The sequence below is a fragment of the Hipposideros armiger genome, unplaced genomic scaffold (assembly GCF_001890085.2).
Source record: "Hipposideros armiger isolate ML-2016 unplaced genomic scaffold, ASM189008v1 scaffold_376, whole genome shotgun sequence".
NCBI classification, from domain to species: Eukaryota; Metazoa; Chordata; class Mammalia; order Chiroptera; family Hipposideridae; genus Hipposideros; species Hipposideros armiger.
In genome coordinates this window covers 1,525,075-1,543,606 of record NW_017731726.1, presented here as the reverse complement: position 1 = coordinate 1,543,606, position 18,532 = coordinate 1,525,075, and the positions used below count along the sequence as shown (strand labels likewise).

At 38.3% G+C, this 18,532-nt stretch overlaps 1 protein-coding gene across 6 annotated transcripts in view; it reads right to left on the bottom strand.

Moving 5' to 3' along the window:
• NALF1 (NALCN channel auxiliary factor 1) overlaps positions 1-18,532 on the bottom strand; it is a 628,625-nt gene that overhangs the window by 33,973 nt on the left and 576,120 nt on the right. For all 6 annotated transcript variants that reach the window (XM_019662426.1, XM_019662428.1, XM_019662429.1 and 3 more), the window contains exon 2: positions 834-1,005. In XM_019662426.1, coding sequence (XP_019517971.1) covers positions 834-1,005 — 172 coding nt within the window. The remainder of the gene's footprint in view (positions 1-833; positions 1,006-18,532) is intronic.

Below are 18,532 nucleotides of genomic sequence, written 5' to 3'. Positions count from 1 at the left end.
TGGTGTTTTATTCTTAAAACTTGAAAATGAAACAGGCTACAATCAAACCATCCAGTTATAAGGACATTGCATAGAACTTTCTTACTAAGAGGACATAGGGCAACAGCTCTGAAGGTCACACCACCAGGCAAAGCATCATGTTCTCACTGGTCCACTCACCATTTATTTAAAAAACAATCTACTCTTATCCGTTACGTCTTATTCTATGTCTAAGTTATGCAATGCTTATAAATATCCAAAAACCAAACACTGGTATTGGTGTTTTTCCCAGTCTGAGTCACTTGCTGAAAGAAGTCGACATTGTTAAAGGGAAATATAAGATAAAATTGTATTTGGACTTTATTGTGTAGCTCTAATACATACACACACACACACACACACAAGAATACCTTAGGTAGACATTTCTTTATGGTTTTGATACTTCCTTAAGATAAAATAACATAACAGTTCTCAGAAAAAAGACTTGGGATGTAAACTTGTTAACAATTTGAAGAAGAAACACGATTTACCGGCCTCATCACATCATCTGTTCTTAGGTCATACGAAGGCAATACAGGCAGAACCCAATCTACCCTAAATCAAATTTAAGCCTGTCTAATGATTGCTGACATTTTACTCTGGGAATTATCCTTTTCCAAAGTTAATGACTGTGGTCACAGGTAGGCTCCAGGGAAGGTGGCATTTCCAAATCAAGTGCTTTCAGAACGTCTATGAAAGAAAGCCTGGGAAACTACCAGGCATATCAGCAGAAGGGAGCAACAAAGCAAACACACACCACATAAGAAAACCAGCATGAGAGGATGGGTGACAAAATCCTGCCGCGCGCACTGTACCTGTACAGATGAAACTGGACAGTCCTCCGTAGATGACTTCATCATTGTCGGGCAATATAAACGGACACCTCGTCTGAACCTCCAAACAGTATTGCTTGCAAGGAATGGTCTTTCTGCAGTTAAACTGTGCGACTTCAAAGTACTGGGAACATAGCCAGGCTTTGTAGACAATCTGAAAAAAAAGAGAAGAATCAAAAATAGGGCGGGATGACACCAGTTCTGACTCTAATAAAGAACATGCTGTGCTGTGACAAGCATACTGTAGTTTCCAGTGCATCATAAAAAAAACTCTCATTTGGACAAAACGTATTTACACAGTGTCAGTTGCAAGTGATACAAATGTAGCAATGCAAGTCTACAACAGAGCCGCCCATTATTTGATTGAGCCTTTAAGAGAATACAAAAGGTAATATGGCGTTTGATTTGATGCAGCTCATGTGAAAAACAGTGGAGTTAAGCAGGACCTGAAGTTTTCAAAATCCAGTGATATAGAAAGTAAAGGAGATAATGGACTGCGTTGATACACTGGAGTTACTTATTGCAGTGTGCATGGTGAGTCAGTTCTCTGAGCAGTCCCTCCAGCTATACTTCCAATAGGCACTAGATGGCGCTGTGTCCTTTACAACGATGGCCCTGAACGCAGTGCAGACAATGCCCTTTACAGCTTGAACTCCCAAAGCATAGAACAAGTAGCAGTGGGAGTTTACATTTATGGCTCACATCAAATGCATTAAATATGTTATCCTCCGAACGCCTGGAAATACCCAACCTAGGTCAGACATAGCATGCTGTGGTGTGGTTAGGACTACAGGAAGGAAACTTTATCAGAACCACAAATCGGACCTTTGAGATGTTGCGATGCACATGAATATTTAAGTGTTTATTTAATTTAATAAAATATGAAATGATTACGACTTTGGTTTTGATAGGTATCTCGGAAGAATAAATATTAAAATTCTTTTTGTAATATAATAAAACAAGCTGAACCTAAACTCAAATCACACAATGACAAAAGTAACCCATCTACAATATAGATCTCTGAGTCAGGTATTTCCAAAAAACCTTGGCACTGATGGATTCTATTTAATCTGTTCATAGAGTTAATACTATTCAGGTAAGATTTCATCAACTATGTCCTACCAGACAAGTGAATGGTTTACAATTAAATGCACAACAAAAGATCATAAATACTTGACAATAATAGCAAGAATAATAGCTAGTAGTTATCAACCTCATACCCTGTTCTAAGCAAGTTACCTACATTTTCCCCCCATGTATTTTGCAGCGCCCACATAGAAGGTAATTATTAGTCATGTTTTACATACAAATAATAATTAGTAATGAAAATAAGTGAAAAACCAAGAATTCAAACCAACATTCTGTAAGATTCCAAATCCTGAACTCTTCATAATTATGCCATGTTTAATTAGAAATGTTTTTTTAGAAGAACTTAAGAAACCATGAGGACGTTTTCTGATTCATCTGAAATCAGCGGTAAATTACATGTGCCCAGTCAATGTCCATTTGGTGTAAGGAAGATTGCATTACATTTTTATTCATAACTTTTTTACTAATTTGATCAAAATGAAGCTTCACTCTTTGATCAAAGGTGCTTCAATGGGGGTGAAATGGGACACATGTGAAATTCAGATATAATTTTAGATAGCTCAAAGTAATTTTATTTACTGTCATCAATGATTCATAATCACCATTTAAACTGTAGGAAAATATATACATAATTAGTATTCTAATAGGTCTTTTGAACAATGCACACTTATAAAAGTGTACATTGGAAACTGTACTAGAAAATAATACTACAATAACTGAGGAAACCCCTAAGATTTGTTAAATTTCAACCGGGAGATGGTGGGTGTGGGATGTATGTATGAATGAGGGACATGGACCACAGGTGAAGGTGACGTCGTTCCATCAGAAAGAAGCTTAAAGCATCAGACTTGGAAGAAAGAAAAATGCAATGGTTCCCTGACCTTACTTTGGGAGAAATCGAAAATATTTTTCAAAATATCATTCATATTTGTGTAATATGATATGTAATATGATAATATCACATTTATGATATAAACTGTAATCCAAGAGTGGTCGGTGCCTACTTTGTGATTCCTGGTTTAGATTTCCTTTTGTTAAGTAGTAGAGAAAATTGAGTATGTTTATGTATACAGTTCTAACAAAAATAAATTACCATTACAAAGAAAGCTTACATTCTGTGCATTTCTGGGATTCTAAAGATTAGAGTTATCTCTTTTCTCTTAAGGAATACCCCTGTGAGATGCCAGAAAATTGCACACATGTATTTTTCTAGGCCAGGCCTTGTTCTCCATTTCTCCTTCCAGTTTGTTTTTGCACAATGATTCAAATTGAAATGGTTTCTGAATATGAAGTCACATCGTGTACCTATAAACTCTATCTTAAGAAACAACCTCTCTTCTCTCACAGACGATGTGGTATCGCATATCGAAGTTTCTTGGGATATAAATATATACCTCCTCTTTTCAATTAGGCTCGGTAGCATCGTCCAACTGGAACAGATCCATTTTTATTCTATTTCAGCTATATTTCATGCTATTTCAGCTATATCTCCGTTGCAGATTTTCAAGTTAAAAAACTACTAAGTCATCAAAGCAGATTTTATAAATATCAAGTAGTAGTTTTAAAGAGAAGTGATCGTGGTTTGTAGAACTACTGGCAGAATTCTGCATCTTCCAAGAGACGATAACCTCTCCGGTCAGGTTTCATTGTGTCATCAACTCTACGATCTAAGTCCTAGACTTTTGAAATGCAATGGAGGATTCCTCATTTGAATCTTAGACATTTTCTAAACTTTTAGTTCCAGGGATGCAATATATCTAAAAGCTATTGGGAAAACCTTCATGGGTAGTAAAAGGAAGGTCAAGTGCTTACTGCTGTCTTCAATATCTGAAGGGATTGCTGCTATGTGCAGATGCCAACAGCTTTTCAAATGTGAAATTAGAGGATCAAGTGAAGAGACAAAACAGACAGGTAAACATTGGTATGGAAAGCCAGAAGAGATGTACAGAAATAAAATGGACTGCCGTGTGAGGTCCTGAGTTCTCCATAACTGGAAAAATTAAAATAGAGTCTAAGATAACTTAAGATAATTCTTGAGTTAGGAGAGTGAGAGAAATAAATGGCTCTGAGATACTTTCCACCGCCCTTTTGGAATTTTTCAAGGGAGGGAGGTTGAGAAAGTTAGATGTTTTTCGCTGGCAGAAAACTAGAGAAACAAGATGATTTATTTTTTAAAAGTGCTAAAGGATTTTCAAACAAAAGCACATGATGAAAAATAAATATCCTTGTCTCCTTTCATAAGAACTCTGTGACAAGGAAAATCAGAAATCTTTTTTTATAAAGGCTTAGCCTTTGATCCTACAGAGAGAAATACTAAGTACTCGCTTTTCTAGGTGGTGTCATTGCAGGGTGTAAAGGATTACAAGATGCAAACAATAATTTTGGGAAGGAACAAGAATGTGTGTAAGGTCTCTGGTGACAAATGAATGACTAAACTTCATCCGCCCACACCCCTCAGTGAGGGCCTGTAGAAACAGATAACATTTGCCAGCGAATTATGCGTATGTTCATGAAGGACATTCAAATGAACCATTCAACCACACACTCACCTCTGCTCTGTACCCCTTGGAAATGACTGTGGAAGATATAAAAACTGCTTGGACAACTGCCCACCATACATTACTCAGAAGTATTCTCAAATTATAGTCTAGTAAAGGAACAGACTCAATTATTAAAATGGCTTCAGTGAGAATATCATTTTTACTTAATATTTGGGTAACACTTTTCTCTTTTTCTCCCAAAGCATTTTCTCATGTGTTAGTTTTCCTCATGAAATCTTTGAGACCTGTTTGGGAAATATTTTACGAATAAAGACACTGAGTTACAGAGAGATTAGAGTGGCCAACAAATGGAACTCAAGTCTCTACAGGAGAGCAGCGCTTTTTTTCATTGGGAACCCTGGTCACAGGAACTTGTCTGAGAGGATGTAGAAAGTGAAGGCTATGTGAAAAAGTCTGGCTCTCTGCAGTCGCCGAGGCATGGCCTTCCAGAGTGGAAAGATCCTGGAGATTGTCTGGCTGAGCCTCTCCCGTTAAAGTAAGAATTGGGGCCTGGAAAGGTTAGAGTTGATGGCAAACCGGAACCCCTGACATCTGGGCCATCATTTCAATAATGCACCACATTATTGGAAGACGTCACCCGAGTATTACACATTCCTAACATAGTGTCTTGTTTTTTTGCAAGTCACTTCATTTCAGAACTACACTTTTGAAACATCCCTTGCCGTTCTGCACAGAGGGCTGTAACGACTCACCCCCACTTGGCCCTCGGGCTGACTTCTGGGTCTTCTTGGCATGTGTCACCCCTCAGTGATGCAGGCCTATGTGAAGGTGTGAAGAGAGGAGGGGTAATCCAAGGGCGCTGTGGCCTACTGACCCCATTTCTAGACTCTTGATGGAGAGTGATTTTTTAAAACAAAGATAATTTTCAGTGTTCAGCAAAGTTTGGATTCTAATGGTCCAAGCACGGTTGAGTTGAAAATCTCAGGAGATAGACAAAGGGAGGGTTCTTTGTTCCCCTACTGTGGGAAGTGATGTTACACTCTGGGGCTCTGGATGGGCACGCTTTCTGTGGATATGAGGACGAGCTTGAAATGGTCACCAATAGTGCTTATTAGAAGTGATCCCGGTGCCCTGAGTAATCACGGTTGTCAGGACTGCCATTATAAGTGACCGTTGGTATGTACCACATAAGGGTCTCATTACTACTCTTGGTTCTGAAATTCCACATGGTCATGGCCAATTTTGTGGAGAGCCTTTCACAAAATGCCTAACATTATTGTTTCTTCAACAGAGTCCCGGATTCTCATTTCTCTTAAATATATGTGCCTCCCTCTTCAAAATCTATGTCTATGTTTTAGAGCTAGGTAGCAGATTTATATTACAAATCCATGTTAGCCTCCTAAAAAAAAAATCATGTCGGTTACAGGTTTTTATTATGAAGAAAAATGTTAGGTATTGAAAATAGTTGTCATCTTCATATGCGAAGGTTGATTTCCCTTTTCCCCCAAGTATTCGTAAAGGTTGACTCTTTTTCACATTTATAATACATATTGATACATTTTATGAGATCCTTTTCTGTTGGCTCTAAAGTGTTAGTGGCCTGAGTTTTGAGTATGTGGGGGTGAAATAATTGGTTATGTAAGCAATAGTCTGCTATAGCAACTGCCTCAGGCTAATGCTCTTTGATGAATAACACATGCTGCTACAATTATAAGTGGAGGTGAAAGTCAAAATGAATTTTCACATTCATATATCGGGATGTCTTCTTTCTTTTATAGCAGTGTCAGTGTCTGTTTAAAGCACATTGCACCTAGAAATTGGAACTAGTGATGTATTCTAAGAAGAAAACAAGAAAAAAACAAACCTGCTAAGCATGAGCCAACTCACCTGTGGAAAAATATTAAGAGATGAACAGTATACTGAGGACCAGGCGCCTTGATCTACCAGACTTACAATGTCAGCACACCTTGTCCTCCAGGACTATGTCTTGGCTCTGTTTCCTGAATAAAATGCAAATGTCTTCCTATTTTCTGTTGGTGACCCACTTTTGGGATCCTGTTATAACACTTGGTCTAATACCCTGAACTTCAGAACTCCTCTGGCTTCCTGAAGCTGCCCTACATTTCCAAGTCCACCCAAATCATTCTCAATACTATGCCAGAGCCCCAGGCTCAATCCTCACAGGAGAGATAATTGGTCTGAAAACGGTGGGGCCAGCCCAGGCCCACCTGCTAGTCAGATGTGGTATCATGGGGGTCCACAGGTGCATGATGGTAAAGATGACGAAACACACATCACATCTACTGAGCTTTCTTGAGAGAATGGTCCCATCCAAAGATGATTTGTGTGGGGCTTGGAAAAAAGGAAAACCAGAGAAGAATTTGTCAGTGTGTCTCTAGCACTAACCAAGAGCTACAAAGCCAGCTTAGTTCCTTGCTTTGCGGGTGCTCAACGCCTTCCTTGTTACATCTTCCTTTCCCTCCTCATCTTAGTATGATTTGAGTCAGCCCGAACTGTTCTAAGCAACTCGGCCTCTCTGATGATAAACCCAGCTGCTAAAATAGTTTCTTATTTGACCCCCTGGCAACATTGAACGCTATTGCTGAAACTCCTTCTTCAATTGCTGGCACCCTTGATTATGGGCCGCCATTTTATCCTGGTTTTCCTATTACCCTTTGGACATCCCTTCTCAGTCTTCATCTGTTGTTCTTTTGTTATTGTCATTTGTCTGTTTCTTTTGCCACTCCCCAAAATATTGCTATCCCTCAGGTCATTGTTCTAAACTTTCTTCCTACACACTCTTTTTAGGCAATCGTCTGCTGTCATGATTCAATTACCATCTTTGAAATAGTGAAGCCTAAATCTTTATTTCCAATGCATATCTCCTTTTTCCCTCTCCTCCCCCAACCCCTCTGTCTCAACACTTTAACATCTCAATCTTTACATGTCCAGAGTGGAAATCATCATCTTCGCTTCAGGAAAAAGTAAGACGGAAGAAACCTGGGCGTCATCCTCGATACCTCCTTCCGCTCTCTCCCATAACTATTTAATCATCGAGTCATATGACCTTACCTCCTAAATATCTCTCACACCTGTTTAAATCTCTTGATTTCTATCGACACTATCATCATTACCGTAGCTCATAGCTCACCTAGATGGCTGCATGAAGGTACCCATGGACCTGTCTTGGTGCCTCAGTCACTAACTCCTTCTCCACGTTGTCCTTTACACTGCAGTTAGAGTAACATTTGTAAAATTAACTCGGTTCTTTCACTACTCCACTTAAATCACTCGGGGACTCTCTACAGCACTCAGGGAAAAATTCAAGCTCCTTAGTGAACTCAGAGCTTTGCAACCTTGCCCTGCTCAGCACTCCAGCCTCACTCCTCCACCACTATCCGTACACTGTGCCCTGTGGCCACGCAGAGTGATGTGGTCACTAAACGCGCCACGCTCTCCATGGCCCCACACCTACACTCTTCTTTCCAGGTCCTTTACAAATCCCTTAGCCTGTTGCTTCCTGCCCATCCTTTGTACCTCATCTCCAAGCCTTCCTGACATGAGCCGCTCTCAAGACTCTGAAGTGGACTCTCCCTGTGGACTTATAGTAAGTGTGACACTCTTTCCTCCGCTGCCTCCCCTTCCAGGCCCCTGCAAAGGAGCCTCACGTACTTTTGTATTTCCAGTGCCCTGGGAGCAATTTAGCTTCCATGACCTCTCACTGGAAATTTGTACCATGGCCTTCAGGTTTGCAAAGCACCGTCTGGTGATTTGGTCAGTGGGAGGCAGTCCACCTGGCTCTGACCCTGCACCAAGCAGAGACTCAAACCGTGAACCTTGATGAGTCTCCAAGATCTTAAATTGTATGGATCCGTTTCGGAATGATCAGCTAACTTTTATCAGAGGCCAAATACATCCTAAAGAAATGTAAATGTAAAAGCCCACTTCAAAAAAATGTTAAAAAGAAAATTTAAAAGCCCACTTCACGAACGGAACCTCTCTTTCCAAACAGATGCCATGGTTTAGGTCCTGACGCACAATATGGGGCTGGGTTGCAAGCAAAGAAAACTTCCCACACACAGAGGAGGCAGGGTGTATGAAAGGCCTATAGAGCCTCAGAGGGCAGGATTTATTCTGAACTTGTTATTTGAAATGGACAAGCTTCCTGGGCTGAGATTATGACAAAAGGTGTCTGGCAGACAGATTACAGTAACTCGTGCCTTTCCAAAAAAGTTCTATTATATATCCAGAAATAAATTAACAATATCATTAAGATAACAGTGAATTAAGCTCACAGTTAGTAAAATAACCATTTCCTTTGGTGTAAAGACAGATCTGTTTCATGAGCTGCCTTCACTGGATTATCGTGTTCATGACACAGTGGCAGGAACTCTGCTTGTGAGCGCTGAAGAGGAATCGAGATGTTTGCCTGAAGACTCCTGAGCATCGGCCACGCGTGCACATAACTGCTGTTTCTCAACAGCTTTTTCTAAAGTGGGAAGGGGCAGGAGTCAAAGAAAGATCCTTATGGAGGGAATCAGCCAACCCACATCTCAGGAACGCAGCAGTATTACAGAGCACATGGTTCCCTAAACACACTATTTAAACCTGGTCTGTGTGAATACTATAAAAGAGTCAGTGATCTCATTAGCATGTATAGCTTTAGAAAGTCAGTGAGTAAACACTTCAATATAAATTCCGTTTTAAGCTCCATACCTTAAGCAAGCTGAGAATGTTGAAAAGGATTTAAAAAGTGGGAAATTAGTGAAGAAAGAGAAGTGAAAGTGAGTCTGTAGATAAGAAATATGAAACTAGTCCTAAGCTTAAAAGGGATGGTATATTCATCGAGAAAAGGAGAGGAGTGGATAGATGAGACTTTCCGTATTTTGTAGGGCTCATAGAGGAATTCATGGAGCACTTGATGATTAATAAATGATTGAGTGTTATAATCCAGAATCTAGAATATATTTAGAAAATACCAGTACATTCAGTAGAATTATAATAAATAATCAGTAAATTCACTAAAAATGCAGATGCATTCATTTTTCACAAAACTAAATAGAATGGGACTTACCGTAACTGCCTCACTCGTAGAAACACACACACACACACACACACACACACACACACACACACACACACACACAGAAAGGTCTACAGAGAGTTAATTTGTAGCTTTGGCATAGAACCCAAAGTAAAATGTGGAAAATTTGAAATAATACAGTATAATTAGTTATCTAACAATCCGATAATTTTACATAGCCATGTACCTTATAGAACTAGAATACATAATGCATTAGGTCTATATTTAAATTTTCTACTTCTTTGCAATATTGTCAGGTTATTTCTGTACTAACAATGGATGACTGCAACCCTTCTTTGCCAATATCTGATGCACAAGAATTTTCAGTTAAAACAGTAAGAATCTATCCTTGCTCAAAGAAGGCGCTGCTGCCCCTTGGTTAAGTAGGCTCTTTGCAATCTTTATTTTTCCTAGAGATGTGAGCGCTCCTGATTTTGTCATTATAGAGCACATGCTCAACAACTAGTGGCTGATGTTACGGTTTTCTTCTTTATCATAATGTGTCCTGCTTGTAAGGAGCAGGGACAGGAAGATGTGACAGCGCCTTTGGTAGACCATGAGCAATCCAGCATCTTGGGTAGGCAGCAGAACACATCACATGGCCCTTGAAACATGGTCTGTATTGACTGTCAGAAAAATGCCAGTAGTCCTATTAGGCTATACAGCTTTAAAAATTCACAGAGTGAAAACTTCAAAATTCTAGTTAGAATACAGAGCTGTAGCCTGTTACCATGAAATATTATAGAAGAAGCTAATTGATTCTTATGAATTTTGGCATCAAAGATATCATTCATTCCATCTGTTAATCAAAAAATTATTTACTAAGAGCCAGCTATGGGCCAGACAGTACATCAGTACTCTTGGAAGCAGGAATGGAGGACAGGTTAAAAATTTCATTATAAGACATTTTACCTGGCTATCAAACATAGTATTGCCAATTTAGAGATGGGGTGAGGTGTGCTAAGAGGTGTATTACTATCAGGGTGCTTTGGTTTGGAGAAAGCAGAAATCAATGATGACCGAGGGTGGAGGGGGTTTCTGGAGGAGAGAATGAAACAGTCCAGGAGAGAGAGTGACATGGCATGTCAAAGAGAGGAGTGGAGTGGAGATGAGTGTGCCCATGATACAGGAAAGCAAAAAAGAGGGGACCAAGGGCGAGAGGAATACAGGGAGGGAGGAAGGAAGTGGATACTCAGTTATTCGCTAGGCATTTTCAATGCATTATCCACTTGAGCTAAGTGTGATTATTCCAGTGTTACAAAGGTGAAAACTAAGATGCAGAGAATTTTAGCGATTTGGCTGAGGTCCCAGAGCAGAACATAGCAGAGCCAGGCCAATTCAGGTCATTTTACCCTGCATCCCCAACCACATCAAAATGTGTTTTATTTGTACACCACAGACAGTGAAGGGTAAACAAATACTAACTTTGATAGCTTGTGTAGAGCTGTTCCTGGGCTGTGAGAAACATCTCTTTTGGGGGGGTAAGCTTCGGAGATTCAAACATTTTCAACACTTCATAGTTTGTTTCATATCTCAATAAGATTATTTCAACAACTACTATGCATTTTGCTCTATAGTGAAAGATTTTAAATACAGCAAAGGATCACGATGTTGGTGATCATAACATGTGTTGGAAACTCCAAGCATTGGTGACATGAGTAATACTATTGTTAATGAGAGAAGAGCCAGAATTATATCTGAAAAAAATTGCCTAACACTGGAACCCATGGCCACCAATTAGGAAGCTTCTTTTTCTAGTCTGGGTCTTAAATCCTCCTCTCCCCTTTCCTCCCCTCCCCTCCACTCCTCTCCCCTCCCCTCCCCTCCTCTCCTCTCCCCTTCCCTCCTCTCCCCTTCCCTCCCCTCCCCTCCTCTCCTCTCCTCTCTTCTCTCCTTCCCACCTCTCAGTCTGGCTACTTTTTTTTTACCCTCAGGTGAACATTTATTCAACTATTAAATTTTACAGAACTGACACTAAATTGTAAATCTTGTAAATAGTATTTGCTAAATAAGGTTCACTCTATCCATTTAAAGTCTTAGCATATTTCCCTTACATAATACTTATTTATAAAGTATACATATGAACTATTGTATCATGTATACATTATAAAACATTAGTAATTGCAAAGAGTAGGATAAATAATAAATGTAAATGAGTTTTAATATTTTCTTGTCACACTCCAATGGATCATATCGCATATACCTTGGGTGTCCACACCCCACTTATGAGAAGCCTAGAAAGTTAAAAAGAAATTGCAAACTTTAAAAGTAGTGGAAAAAAATTGTATAAATTCTGAGATTGTGTTGTACAGACATTTAAAACTGAGCACTTGCTTGAATTGTGCCAGAAATTTTAATGAAGTTTATTTAACCAACTAGACAAAACCAAAAATCGTAATGAGGGCAAAAACATGGCCTGTCTTTACTCACCAATTAACACTCCACCAGTGGGAGGACCTGGCTTCTGGCAGGACTCAGTTATTATTTTTTTGAATGAATGCTTGAGTGTGTGTATACATTAGCTGCCGGAGAATCTAAATGGTCATAGCCAGTGAGCAGGCCTATGCAATTTCCTCCTGTTTTTTTTAGTCAGATTTATTTTCTTGAGCAGCCTTTATTATTATTATTATTATTATTATTATTATTATTATTATTATTATTATTATTATTTTAAAATCTAGAAACTAAGGGCATCCATTTCCTCTGATGGACTTTGTTAAAGGCAAGCAGTAGAAGCTGGGCTAAGAAGTACAGTTTTGGAGAAGCCATAAGGGTGCTGACTTTTAGTAACAACGATAGAAGTGAACGCTACTATTTCTTTTTTCTGGTTGGTGTGACTTAGCAGACTTAGCACGTAAGATTTAATATGTGACTGCTGATACTAAATTTATGGGCATCTTGTAAAACTTAAGAAAATTAAATCATTTGTTGCATTCAATCAAGATGCATAGTTAATAACTCCTTAAATGTTTCACCAAATCCCGGGGATAATAGAAGAGGGAAACGTTTTTCTTCCTGATTTTTTCTATGCTTTTCAATAAACAACAAGATTAAGCAAAATGTGTTCTTTTAATATTTTAGATCATATTGTTGTCTAAAAATTCAGATAACACATGTTTTCACATGATAAAAATAAGATGTTTCAGGTAAAATGAAATAGAGTCACTCATGCACTATGGCTTCATAATTCAAATTGAGACAGTCGATTTGAAAGATAAGACTTTTGAATTCCTCTGTAAAACATTTCCTAAGAAACTTTTTAATTGGGTGTTCCTTGTATTCCATGTTCCTTGTATTCCACAGTAAAAATATAATGCATTTATCTATTAGTATAATAGATGATGGGACATAAGTAAAATATATTTCCCCTTCTTTAGGTGTGTTGTATATATCTCATAGAAAAGAAGTATCATACTTCACAGAATTAAAAACATAACTATTTGTCCCTTTCAAGCCCCCCCCTCCCCCCTGCAAATGTGCTTAGGAGCATAAAACTCTAGGACAAGCAGACATTTTGTTCCCACTCCTGCAGAAACAGATACGGTACAGTGGTTTGTGGGCAGGCATGTCATTCTTAGCCCATATGTGTTCTCTTACCCCAAGGTTAGCATGCCATCAGAAATATGTCTGTAATATAAAATAATGCTTTGTTTAAGGTAATACCATATCCATATCCACTATTATTTAATACTATAATTAATGGAATTCGTATTCAGTAATAAAATTGTTGGTAACAGCAGAAGGTGTACTGTCAGAGCAGACAGTAGCTTTTGATACATTGTTCAGAATGAAGAGGGCAGTATCTAGTTTTACATTCACAGTATAAAGCCTGACAGGAAGTGCATAACTGGACTGAAATGCGCTTTCATCAAATTAAGAGTAATGCTTATATAAAATTTATCAGAATATACAGATATTTAATTTTAAGAATTTCTAGGCTGAGAATGCATGTTTAATATGCATCAATAAAACATAAATCTTTGCATGTACAAATGAAACTTCGATTTTTGAATAGTAGAGATCTATTGCAGTCCAAAGCAATGCTGATTAGTAAAAAGCTCATAAAGTTTGTGTCCATGGCGATGCCTTAAAATTTAAAGCTGACAATTTGCTTCCATATATTGTGTTCTGCTGTGCTGACTGCCAGTCCCTGAAATAAGAACCTTCATAAATTTTTTTAATTCAATTTCAAATAGCAAGGTTTGAAGATTATTGAAATGAATAGCAATGGTAGTTTTGTGGCTTAGTACTGATAATGAAAAATGTGTTTTAATATACAAATCCCAAATTTAGTTTTGGTTTAAAAACCAAACAAGACATTAGTTATTAGAAGTTTATCACTATGTAAAGTACAGAGACTCCATTAGTAATAAATTGATATTCTATATGATTCCTCAGTGGAAAAGAGCAACAGCATAAAGAACAAATGGAAATAAAACATAAATGCTATAAAGGCAGCAATTTCATATCAACATGGTAAGATTTAGGCAACATTTAAACTTAAATACTCACCAACCTGTGCAATCAAGTATATAAATGGCATAGATTTTAAAATACCTATTCTGAAGTCCAAATAAAGTACTTATTTAATCTCATTGCATAGGGTGACTGAAAACACAAATCAAAGAACCACCATTTTCTCCATACTCTCACTACACACACACACACACACACACACACACACACACACACACACACACACACACACACACACCTTTTCTTTACAGTTGCTCAAATCCCATTGTGCTATCAAGGAGAAAACACCTCTCTCTGCCTGTTCCCCTTGCACTAGAATGGAGCTATGCCTTACAATTTAAAAATAGCAACACCTTGCTGCTTTCTACATTTATGAACATTCCTTACAGGTTTTATTTTCCTGAGGGTAGAACTGTGACTCCAGTAGTCTTTAGATAATTCAGTACCCTCCATAGAGGTTGTTTCCTTGAAGGTCAGTGAGCTGAAAGGAAAGTGACTGACCACAGTGAGTGTCTGCGTTTAAACACAAGCCGCTGCGGAAGTCCCAGCATCCGGAGCACTGGCTGGAGGGGAAAGCCTGGGTGAGAGAGACCAGAAAGGGGGCTATTCATACACTAAGGAAAGAGATCAGAATATCCGGCAAAAATACAGTTTGGTTGTGTTCCTTAGAATTTAAAATGAATGCTCTCCATTATTTAAAATCAGCTTCGACCAGAAAATGCCTTTTACATTTTCTATTACAAGGGTACAAAAAAAAAAAAGTTCATTGCATGTCATTGGAATGTGTAAACATTTAAATGGAAATTGCTTCTTTTACAGTGAAAAATTACCCAATTACCTGCTTCTTCACATAGTACACATGTACAAGGCCATTCAAAAGGGTTCTCATTCACAGTGGAATGCAGTGAGTAAGCAACAAAACATAAGATCCTCAAAGCTCCAATCCCTCTCTACATATATTACACTTGACAAAACATAAATATTGTATACTTCTACAAAGGCTTCCCCTTGAGTGTAAAATTTTTTCCCAAGGTTTTTTTGGTAGAAAAATTAGTTACCCTCAGGCAAGAATTACAGGTGCTCTGAATCCTGCAGTTTGGACTGGGTGGGAATCTCGTAATATCATCTGCTTTTAGGTTGCCTTAACTGCTCCTTTGAACATGGTAGTGTTGAGGCCGCTTTCACCCACTAGACTTTATTAGGAGAACATGTTGATACTTCTACAGATCCTTCCATGTCTAGTACGGGGCCTTGATCTACAGAGAGTTGTTGAATCGGTTTGGTTATTGCAAGCTGCTAAAGATGTTCAAGACACAAGGTGTGTATCACTCTTTCTAAGGGAAATGCTGGGTAAACACCATGTGTGTAGAGGGCTTTGAAACATCTAAACAGTGATTACGAATGAATTCAAACTGTCTCATCAAATCGCCTCGGTAATTACTTTAAGTTAAAATTCTAGCAAACTGCTTTTCTGAAAATCTCCATTATGTGATTCAAGATTGCGTAGTACTGGTGATGTTCATGTCTTGATAGACAAGAAAGTAACTATGGTAAAAACAGTCAAACCCCCTGATACATGCCGGTTTTACATGATGAGATTGATAATGAAATGGAAAAGAATACATAAATGGACAGATAAAGAGTCCTTCGAGTGAGAAAGATTCTTGGGAAGCTGTTTATTACTGGTAATGTGTTGAAGAAGTACATTTATTTGCACTTTGCTTATTTATTTTTGCTTTAGTTGGTAATACCAACCTCTTAGATTTTAGGAAGGATAAAATGACCATATATATGTGAGGAAAAATAAAATATAATTAAATCTTAATAAGACTTTGCTAATGGTATGTGTTGGCAAAAACCCTTATTTCAAAATATGAGCTCTCTGTGTGTAACACATACTGGTAGAACTAATTAATTGCCTTTTTTATGAGCTTACCCATTCTTCCAAAATTTACTAAGCATTTATTATGTGAAGAGCATATGTCAGATACATTGGTAAAAGGAGTGGTGCCAGTTTTGATCAATGTGTATATCTTGGTTCATTTAGATAAACAGTGATATCAATGAAGGTTAATCTCAAAGAAGGTTAATGGCAACTATAATCTATTATGGTGGTCCTCCCTTATCCTTGGTTTCTCTTTCCTTGGTTTTGGTTAACCGTGGTCAACCAAGGTCTGAAAAAATTAAATGAAAAATATCAGAAATAAACAATTCATAAATTTAAATCTTATACCAACCCACTCCGTGCCACCCTGGGTGTGAATCTTCCGTTTTCCAGCATGTCCACACTGTACATGCTCACTTTCCGTTAGTCACTGCGTAGCCATCTCAGTTATCAGATCGACTATCACAATATTAGAGTGCTCGTGTTCAAGGAACCCTTATTTTACTTAATAATGCCACATTCACATAACTTTTACTACAGTATACTATTATAATTGTTATGTTTTATTATTAGTTATTGTTATTAATCTCTTACTGTGCATCACTTATAAATTAAACTGTACCATGGGTATGAATGTCTAGGAAAAACATAGTACATATATGTAGGGTTTGGTATTATCTGTGGTTGTAGGCATCCACTGGAGGTCTTGGAACATACCCCCCCATGGATAACGGGGGACTACTGTATAGCCTGTTTGAGAAATATGTAACAAAAAATAATGAGGCAGTATGGCATTATAAACATAGCTCCTATTATTTTACTGAAACGGTCTCCTTATTGCCAAGATGACAGTCTAAGTCAGTGAAACCAGTCCATCAAACATTTCTTTTATGATCTTAGAAGATCCTGCACCTCAAAGATGCGGAAGGGTAGGAACAACTCAGTGTGACGAAAGTAGGGAAATAAGAGAAACAGGCAAGAAAAGGCAATCCCATCATCACAGGAAAAAGAGGCCTAGAAGTTAAATGTATGCCTCTGCTTGGGGTGGGGGTGGTGGGGTGGTGGGGGTGGTGGTGGTGGTGGCGAAATTATGACATACACCATTCAGTGTGCTCTGTTGTATCATTTATCTCGAATACAATTGGATGCCCAAAAGAGTCTAGCCCTTTTGAGTTGTTCATATTATTCTTTTGAACAACATTAAACACTGAGAGCAATATACAAGTTGGAGGGTTTTGGAGACACTTGGTTGAGGATGCTTCTGCTTGTGGGCATGAAAAAACTCTCCATTTCAATTATGAAGGCTCTCTTCCAAGAAATGATCTTCTATGGTTCAGGCCCTCCAGCATCATAAAAGCTATGTCATGCGTATGCTTTATAGTATTTTCTATTATTGTTTTGCCTTTCACTCCCAGGTTAATACTATTTGAACCGGAGATCACGCAGATAAAATGTACTCCTTATTTTAGACACCCATGATCCACTATGTTGAAGTAATAGTAAACTTCGGTGAGCCTATTCAGTTTGGATTTCATTTAAAATTTTTTCATAAGGAACTATGTCATGGGAAATACATGCTAATCTAAAATCAATACCAATCATGACGATGGGACTCAGGCAGCTGGAGAAAGGCTTCCTCTCTCTGAGGACAGGGAATTTTCATTATGTCAGCCCTGTGGTAATAGAGAGAGCGTCAGGATCATTTCTCATGCTGGGGGACGCGCAGCACCTGCAGCATAATTAGGTACTCAAAATCTGTTTGTATTTTAAAAGTGATTTATATAACAGTTCTTATGCATCCGGGGATGCCTTTGGCTTAGCTGCTAACCTTTTCATAGCTTAGTTCAAGAGAGCAGGGCAAGGAGTCCGCTGGAGACTCCGAGCGCGTGAGAAAGCTGGAGGAAAGCTTGTTTACCAAGAGAAAGCAAAGCGTCCACAGAAAAAGAGGCGGACTGGATGGACCCAAGAACATTTATATTTTTATTCCTGGTGTTAAATCAATTCCCCTCTCTACACCCTGACTCTGGGAGCAGAGATCATTAAGAACACATTTAAGTGCTTAATTGGGTTTTGAAGGAGGTTTCCTATTAACATTAATTAAAGTCTCCCTGGGCTCAAGAAAGCTCATTTGCCAGGTAGGGGTGTTTCAGGTTCACTTATCTTCCCGTTGCTGCCTCAGCAAAACTATTTCTCTTACCTCAGATTCCAGACTAAGCATCAAGTATATGCAAGGAGAAAGAAAGAGGAAAAACCAACCAACCAACCACTGTTCCATTCATTCTGTGATGGAAGATTCGACACATTACAGAGAAGTCCTTCCTCGTGATTTTGCCCTTGAGAAGGGAGATAATTAGAGTTATGGTGAAATAATGTGTTAGTTGCTGCTAACTGCCTGCAGTTAACTTGTGGAGATGCATGCAGTCTTCTATGTTCACGGATAGAAACACTTTTGAATTAAAATGATTATTTCATGAGTATGCTAATTTTACTAGGTTGAGCCAGCAGAAATTCCTGATATTCAACCATTTTGATCTACATAAATGGCAATTTCATATGGTTCAATCTAATAAACTAGAAACTCTAGATTTTATACAAGAAGAAAAAATACACTCTGCTCACAAAATTTAGGAAGACTTTATTTTTTTCT